At 47.1% G+C, this 7,500-nt stretch overlaps 2 protein-coding genes across 9 annotated transcripts in view; one reads left to right on the top strand and one right to left on the bottom strand.

The window, feature by feature from the left end:
• Nucleotides 1-1,917, top strand: part of LOC125956574 (uncharacterized) — a 2,179-nt gene extending 262 nt beyond the window's left edge. The window contains exons 1-2 of the mRNA XM_049688602.1: nt 1-495; nt 995-1,917. The exon at nt 1-495 is cut by the window's left edge and continues 262 nt beyond it. Coding sequence (XP_049544559.1) covers nt 281-495; nt 995-1,745 — 966 coding nt within the window. The 5' untranslated portion in view covers nt 1-280 and the 3' untranslated portion in view covers nt 1,746-1,917. The remainder of the gene's footprint in view (nt 496-994) is intronic.
• The window catches only part of LOC125956532 (uncharacterized), a 23,337-nt gene extending 16,486 nt beyond the window's left edge, over nt 1-6,851 (bottom strand). The window contains exons 1-2 of one of the 8 annotated variants that reach the window (XM_049688518.1): nt 6,798-6,851; nt 4,769-5,294 (exon numbers count right to left, since the gene is read on the bottom strand). In XM_049688518.1, the coding sequence (XP_049544475.1) occupies nt 4,769-5,227 (459 nt within the window). In that variant the 5' untranslated portion in view covers nt 5,228-5,294; nt 6,798-6,851. Of the gene's footprint in view, nt 1-4,768; nt 5,295-5,381; nt 5,744-5,767; nt 5,921-6,077; nt 6,224-6,437; nt 6,712-6,732 lie in introns of those variants that run through there. The other 7 variants (XM_049688520.1, XM_049688522.1, XM_049688514.1 and 4 more) reach the window with 7 other exon arrangements.
• Nucleotides 6,852-7,500: the final 649 nt, after the last annotated feature.

The raw sequence follows: 7,500 nt of genomic DNA, 5'->3' as shown, positions 1-7,500 counted from the left end.
GTTCGGACAGAATGATACCTCCATGTCCTGCGGTCCTGGGTTTGCTGCTGTTGTGGCTTCTGTTGCTGCTCATACGCAAAGGTTGGCAAGTGTTGCCGTTGGAAACTATTTAAGAGCCGCCACTGCCCGAAAGACGCAGTAGTAGCCAGATGATGAGGCACCGAACCGGAAGTGCTTCATGGTAGTGTAGTGTCCCAAAAAAGGACGGCTTGTTTAACGCACTTGTTTTCGCACCAAGCCGAGCCGACCGTCATAAGTGCAGCTTGCAAGTTTATCAAAAATGAACCAGACGCGATCACGGTTTCCGGTGGGTGTGATGGCGATCGTGTGCCTTTTCCTGGCACTGTCGGTCGTGGCCCACGAATCAGAGCATCCCGGATCAGTGGTGATCGGCGATTCTTCAGTACCACTCGAAACGATGACCACATCGACGCCGGTGCATGCAGCGGCGTCATCGCGACAGACCGGTGGTAATAATCGGCATCGTCAAACGAGGTAAGCAGGAGTGCAGCCCATTTTTGGCTGTTCGCTCGCCGGTGCAGCTTTCACCGTATACAGGAATTAGCAGCTGTAACGAGATGCAGCACAGACGCATTTTACCCGTTGCTTCGTTGTTCGAGTATTGCAGAAAGTCATCTTATATTTTAAACTTATGGATTATTTATCCTTTCTTTACACTCTGTTCTATAAAATAAGCAATTTTTTACCCCAATTTAATTTCACGCAACAGTTTAGTCACGCAAGTTTTCCCATTACTCATTTTCCTCTAATATAATCCTATCAAACAGATTCGTCCGGATACGAATCTCAAATGTTTTCAAAGGAAACTGTAGTTCAGTAGCGAATACGAATAGTTTAAATGAAAGAGTATCTCATAGTGTTCGGTAAAGTTCCAATATCTAGCGCCTTGTAACGCGCAACTTTTTTGGCACATGACAATGTATGCCAAGAATGTGCTGATAATATAACAACCGATCGATCTCCTGTATTGCAGAGAAACCCTTCCGCTTCCGAAACCACCTGCTGGCGGTATTGGTGAGGAATATGTTGGTTCGTCGATCGATCGGGCCGCTACCGTAAGACGCCGCCGGATGGAACCACAATCGAGGCTGCGCAACCATCTAGCCCTAGGACCGCTGGTCTTTATGCCAGCTCGTGGTCGCCGATTCGGAGGCGCCGACAAGCGACAGATTACGATCGAACAGATGCTCGAAAAGGGTGACTACTTTGTGCCGAATCGTGGCAAAAAGGCGACCTCATCCGGTGGTGGTGGGGACGATGCGGCGGCACTTAAGAAGACCAAGTTCGACGTACTGCTCGGTACTGATGAGTACTTCTTTCCGAATCGAGGCAAAAAGGAGTACCTGCTGCGGTACAGTAATGGTCGTTTCCGGCCCCTGCGTCGCACACCGTTGTCTGAAAACGGTTCACCAGTGATGGGCGGCATCGGTGGTGCTCCAATTGGTTCCCATCCCTTGGAGAACAGGCTGCGCCGTAATTTGCTCGAGAATCTGGCCAACGAGCATAAGGATACGTTTTTCTCGTCGCGTGGTAAACGAATACCGGAGGCTTATGGATCGGGCGATAACGATTCGTTGGTGAAGTTTGAACAGTTGGCGGCGATGGATGATTGTGAGACATCGGATGAGTGCGGGATGGCCAGTCAGCTGTTGGAGCAAAACGAACCGAATGGTGAACCAGACGCTTTGCTAGTGGATGACGACATACTGTTGCCAATACTGTAAGGCAGATGGGCACCATGACAGTTAGACATTACAGGTTACACATTCATGGACAGGGTTCAGATAAACAGCGTTGCCGGACAATGTTTTACTTGCGTGTGCTAAATATGTTTTCCATGAATTCCTCAATAGACGGCAGAGCTCTAGCGGCGCACCCTGGAGCTCTGACCGTATCGATAGCTGATAGCAGAGACCACAATGCCAGTAAAAGTGGCCAGAAATGCAACAAAAAAAAGGAAAAAAAATAGTAACATCGCCACTACCTTTGACGTTGCGGCGTATAGTTCTGTACATTTTGAACGCTTATCACAGGTGATTATTAGCATCCGAGATGGGCCACTTGGGATGTGTATTGTGGAAGAGAGTGCGAGACTTAATTTAGAACCGGAAAGCCAATAAACAGTTGAATATATATGTATAAACCACCCATTGCAAGCTATTGAATAGTTGTATCATTTGATTGAATAGCATACCATGAGTTCCGATTGTACGATTCCGATCTCACATCTGTTCTTAAGAGAATAATTTCGAGTTCAATCCTAATTTTTATAGTTGCGAAAAAGGATTTTCAATTAGGGAATAATAACAAAAGAATTGAAATACTTTTAAATTATTTACGGAATAAGGAAAATAGACGAGTGTTTCTTCGTGAGCGCTCTCCATCACTTGGGTAATACTAGAGAACTAGAGAATGATCACATACTAATTTTTATGAGTTATATTGACCCATTAGTGGCAGCAACGACATTATGTTTAGGCACTCCATGACCATGGAAAAGCATGCGTAACGACTTGAGCAGGCGATAAAAGTGTTCTGTTCTCATGCACATTTTCCAAACAACGAGGTTGTATCTTTCTGTTAAAAGGTTTTTCGTGAATTAACATTAATAAAAAATGTAGCTGAAACACTATGCTGAAAGTTGAAGAAGCCACGATATACTATAGAAAACTGTTAAGCAATACTTGAGAGCCTACGAGGGAGTACAAAATGTACTAGGTTAATGGCCTTATCAAGTATCGTTTTACTATTATAATTATGCTTGAAGTGTGTAATTGATACTGAGAAACTTTTTCAATGCCCCATTATTTGTTTTACTTTACAAATAAAATTATTACTAACGCATGTCAAAAATGCTAAAACAAACACAAAAATACCAAATACCAATTTTAACGGAATAGATCTTGAAGCAATGATCTTGATCTTGACAAGTCAAACACAAGGTATGATACTTCCAACTCTTTTGAAGTTAAAAAATAATTAAGAACAATTTGTCAAACCGACCAAAAGTAAACTCGTGTGTTCGGTACATCCAAAATAAGTCAATTCAAGTCAAACAAATTAGCTTTGCAATGAAATCGATTGCTAACGTGTATGTAAATGAACCCCCTAAACGGAACACCTTCTATCCGTTCCTCTGCCATTCAAATATTGCACAAATACGAATGATAAGCAGAGCAGATGCGTGTTATCGGCAAATGTATCGTCATATGTTAAGCAGTGGGACCGCAACCGGAGGGTTCCAAAACCGTGTCGTTAACAGTGAGCAAACACCGGTGATAAGGGAAACTAACTTGTGATTCGAGAATCCCCATACTATCCGGTCGGAAACGCGTAAAATATGGTATGAGGCGAAGCACCGAAATAACTCCGCGCCAGGATGTTCATAATTCTATTTGTGCTGTACACGTCTCGATCGGTTTGAACCCGGGCAAATGGCATATTCTGGTCCCCCCGCTGAAGCGGCCTCCAATGGGCGCACTTATAATTACAAACATTGCACAAGTACTGACCGGCGCGATAAGGGACGATTAAAAGGCAATTATTGCATTCCCAAGCCGACCGACCGGGAGCGTAAGGGTAAATCGACGCCAAAGATAGCGAAACGCCGATACATGGTTGCAATCGTTGTGCGCGCGCCGGTGGCTACAAACTACAATTATCATCGCAGCCGAACATGGTGGGGTACTCGGGTGCCAGTGATCGCATGAACAAAGGTTTATGAATGCCGCTTCTACAGATTTCCAGAGTCCAGGAGTTTTTGCTCACCCCTTTGATTACGGGTTTATCCCGCGCTAATAAGAGAGTTGCCCCATGAAATGGCTAATGGATGGGGTTGCCATACCGGTAGCGTGCCATTTTGGGGCAATATTTTCGCGACAGTTTTACCATCTTTTTGGTCCGCTGATAAGTTAAGATGGTGGTGCTAATGGACCCAGGGAAGCCGTGGAAGGAAAACTGATCTAAACCGGGCCGAGCTTGGCAGAATGCCAGTGTCCGAACTGGATCATTCTTGATTTAATGAATTCCTTGTAAGTTCGTGATTATTATGACGCCATTTCAACGTTACTGCTAAATCCATGAGGTTTCTGCTAAATTTACAAATACATTTGCTTACATTATAGCCTCGGCCGGCGAAACTCTACGGAACGGTTCGCGTGGAATGACGCACCGGCTTTTGGAGCGCACAAAGTATTGAACAACCCGTTAAACTCTGGCCACAGATAAGAACGCCGGGCGGGCACTGTCCTCCTCGATGGGCCGCCCGGGGAACAAACAATATTCGCACAATCTCTCTTGTGCGACCAAAAATTTCCAAAACCCCTCAGCCCTTATCGCTCCGCATAGGGGTAGCGGTGCGCGCATTCGAGAAGAATGATCGTTTCATTCTCGAAATCGCCACGCAGGCCAGAGACCATCGCCCATGATTGATGTCTGTCCAAGTTTATAAATATAGATTCCGCTCTCTAATCCTCCCGATCATCGCGTCATGATTTCGATTGGCTGGAACCGCTAATGGGGCAGCGGAACTTAACGTACTAGAAGCATTACGAAATCGTGCTCAAAATCGCTTCTAGCATGACGCAGTTTGCAAGACTACTTCAGCGTGACCAGTAGCATCCAAGTGGCCGGATTTCAGAAGAAGGCAAATTGACTTGCATCCCTCCCCCTCACGGCATCTAGGAATGATGATGCGCTTATGTGCCCTTAAGTTGTCTCCTGAATGATACGCAGCCTGAGCTCTTACCTGAGCCTTTTCGAGGATCCTTTCTAGCTCTGCGTAAGGATCATCTTCCTGTAATGCCGGAGGTGGCATCACGGAGGCACTCTTATTTCCGCTATCGGGCACATCCATATCATAGTTGCTGGTGCCCGCTGTTGTTACCGCTAGCTGCTGCTCTCGGGTATCGTTGCCGATCCTGGTGATCGGAGCAGCTGACTCGGATGCCGTGAAGCTGCAGGTATCTGAGCAACGCGATACATCGGACGCCGCCTGCGGCTGTAAGCGTTGTTGCTTCGATACGGCTGCTGCGTCTTTTCTAGGCCGCTGCTGATGTTGACTGTTACTGCTTCTACTGGTGCTGCTGCTGCTGCTGCTGCTGCTGGGGGTGGCCGCAGCATCATCGTCGAGCACTGTGATGCTGTTATTATTGATGTTGGTGCTGTTGGGTGCGATGCTGCTGGTGGGTTTGCTCACGGGTTTCATAGCTCCAACCTCCGGACATTTAACCTTTGCCACATATTTTCACACATATACACACGCGTAGGCACAGCTGCGAACAAACAAGTAATCACAAACTGCAGATTGAAAAAACGGTGCACACGCTGATGGAGGTGGTCACTGTTTAACTAATCAACACATTTTGTCACCGCCTTGGGAGGAGTCGGGCACTCGTTGATCCGCAGCACCATCACCATGGCCAGCTTAAAGAATGTTTTGAATTTGTTGATGAGCTACACCCGCGATCGAGATTCCGACTCCGAACCCCTTCTTCTCGCGCACGCATTCACACTCATACAGACGCGCGGAATTGTTGACAATAATAATAACAATAATAATAGGCAGCTGCACTTCACGCACACAGACACGGGCCGTTTTCACACGCACATGATGTATTATTAATTTCATTCCTGGACGACGCGAAGTGACGTCATTCGAAAATAATGTAAAACGAGCCCCACCAGCACCGCGCGACACCAGCGAGATAACTATGATGAGCTGGCTTAGGCTGTACGAGGTACATACAATGAAACCTGCGCCGCGGCCTACGTTGACACACCGAGCAACAATTTGGATTGTCGGCCACTCTCAATGAGACATGCCACTTAGCCACTCCGTGATTGACCGCACAATGAGCAGAGCAATTACAACAACAAAATATATTCATCCCCACACTCCACACACTGCTAGTAGGGTTGGGTTAAGCGTAGATCCGCTTTGGAAGCCTCGTCGCGCGCATCATCGCTAAACACACAGCCGTGTATTGTTGCGTGTTGGTGCTGGCGAACGATCGATCAGCGGAATCTACCGATCTCTCCGTACGATCGCTGCTCACCAATTTGCTCAGGGTTACACCATCGTCGCTGCTGAGGCTGCCGGAGCCACCGGAGGAAGCGGTTCCGTTCGAAGGACTTTTGAGCGAAAGGCACCACACATCGCAGACGGCTGCTGTGGACTTGGACGAACAGGAAATGAAGGAAACGCAACTACAAACACGCAAACCCAGAGCCTGCTCTGCTCTGCTGGTCGTACTGCCGGAAGAACAATCGCTCTATCTTCAGCCCTGGACCGCTCCGAGAGCTTTACGACATAAAAAACATAAAACACGGATTTGAACGGGCTCACGGACGGCACACTGCCGCCGCCCCACTCTTCAGGTCAACCCCGCGGTCGCGGTCGTTTGTTTGCTGAATACCGTGTGTCGTTGCTGCTGCTGATGGTGTATTTACTTTCATTCATAAATTATCTTCATGCCAAACACACACATTAACGCTGGGGGTTGAACGGGTGTGGACTGCTCGCTCGAGCGCACTGTTCCGCGGGTCGATTAAACTGTAGAAGCGCAGCAAACTAGCGATGCACGTAGAAAGATAGATCGCGAACGCACTAGCAGTAGCACCAGCCTACTAAAGTAACCAATGGCAGTGGCACCGTCCGTCGTTGCTGGAAACAATCGAAATCACCAGGGCCATGGCAGACGTTGTACGCACTTGGAGTGTTAATGGCACCACACCAGATCACACAAACGGAAGGACAACAAAACGAGACGACCCACCTCGTTTTCACGCACCCCTACAGGGTTGGGTTTTGTCTAAAAACTCCTTTCCTCGGGGCAGCTACGCGCGCGCTGAGTCGACGGCGCGGGCTTTTGGAGGGGGAATGAGAAATCCCCCTAGAGGTGGGCATCCACGTTCATGCGGGTCGTCATGTACGGAGTCGGAATCCAAGTCGTAGGAGAAAACGGAACGTTAGTGCGTCAAATCCCGGAAAGAGAGTGAAACATATTTCTTGAAAGAGTTTATTCAACTCTACAGGATTAAGCTGCTTTCACATCGAGCGCGTTTAAACGCCAGTAATAGACGCAGCAGGTTTTTTGACGCAGAAAACACGGTTGTATCACATAAAAATATATGGAAGTGTTCACGCAACGCACCGAAAGCTATTTCTTGAAGCTTTTGAAGAGCTTAAAAGTTGGCGTTTTTTTTTCGGATCTGTAAAAATCTACAGATTTTGGCAGGTTCTGAGCCGACTGTAGCAGGCTACGCAAGCAAGCCAGCGTTGCCCTTTGGTTTTGCAATTTGTTTTGGCAGGAATATGTTGAAATCCGGGTAATAGCTGTTTTGCGTGAAGATTAAACTATTTATCATGATTTGATAAGGTGGCGGTAGTGATTTGGTGCTATTTTTCGTGTATTTTAAATCGACCTTCGCGCAACCTAGGTGTGAACAATAGAATAAGCTTTTGCGTCAAAAAACGCC

Source organism: Anopheles darlingi, chromosome 3, assembly GCF_943734745.1.
Source record: "Anopheles darlingi chromosome 3, idAnoDarlMG_H_01, whole genome shotgun sequence".
NCBI lineage: Eukaryota > Metazoa > Arthropoda > Insecta > Diptera > Culicidae > Anopheles > Anopheles darlingi.
The sequence above is the reverse complement of the archived record's forward strand: the minus strand, read 5'-3'. Positions and strand labels throughout refer to the sequence as shown.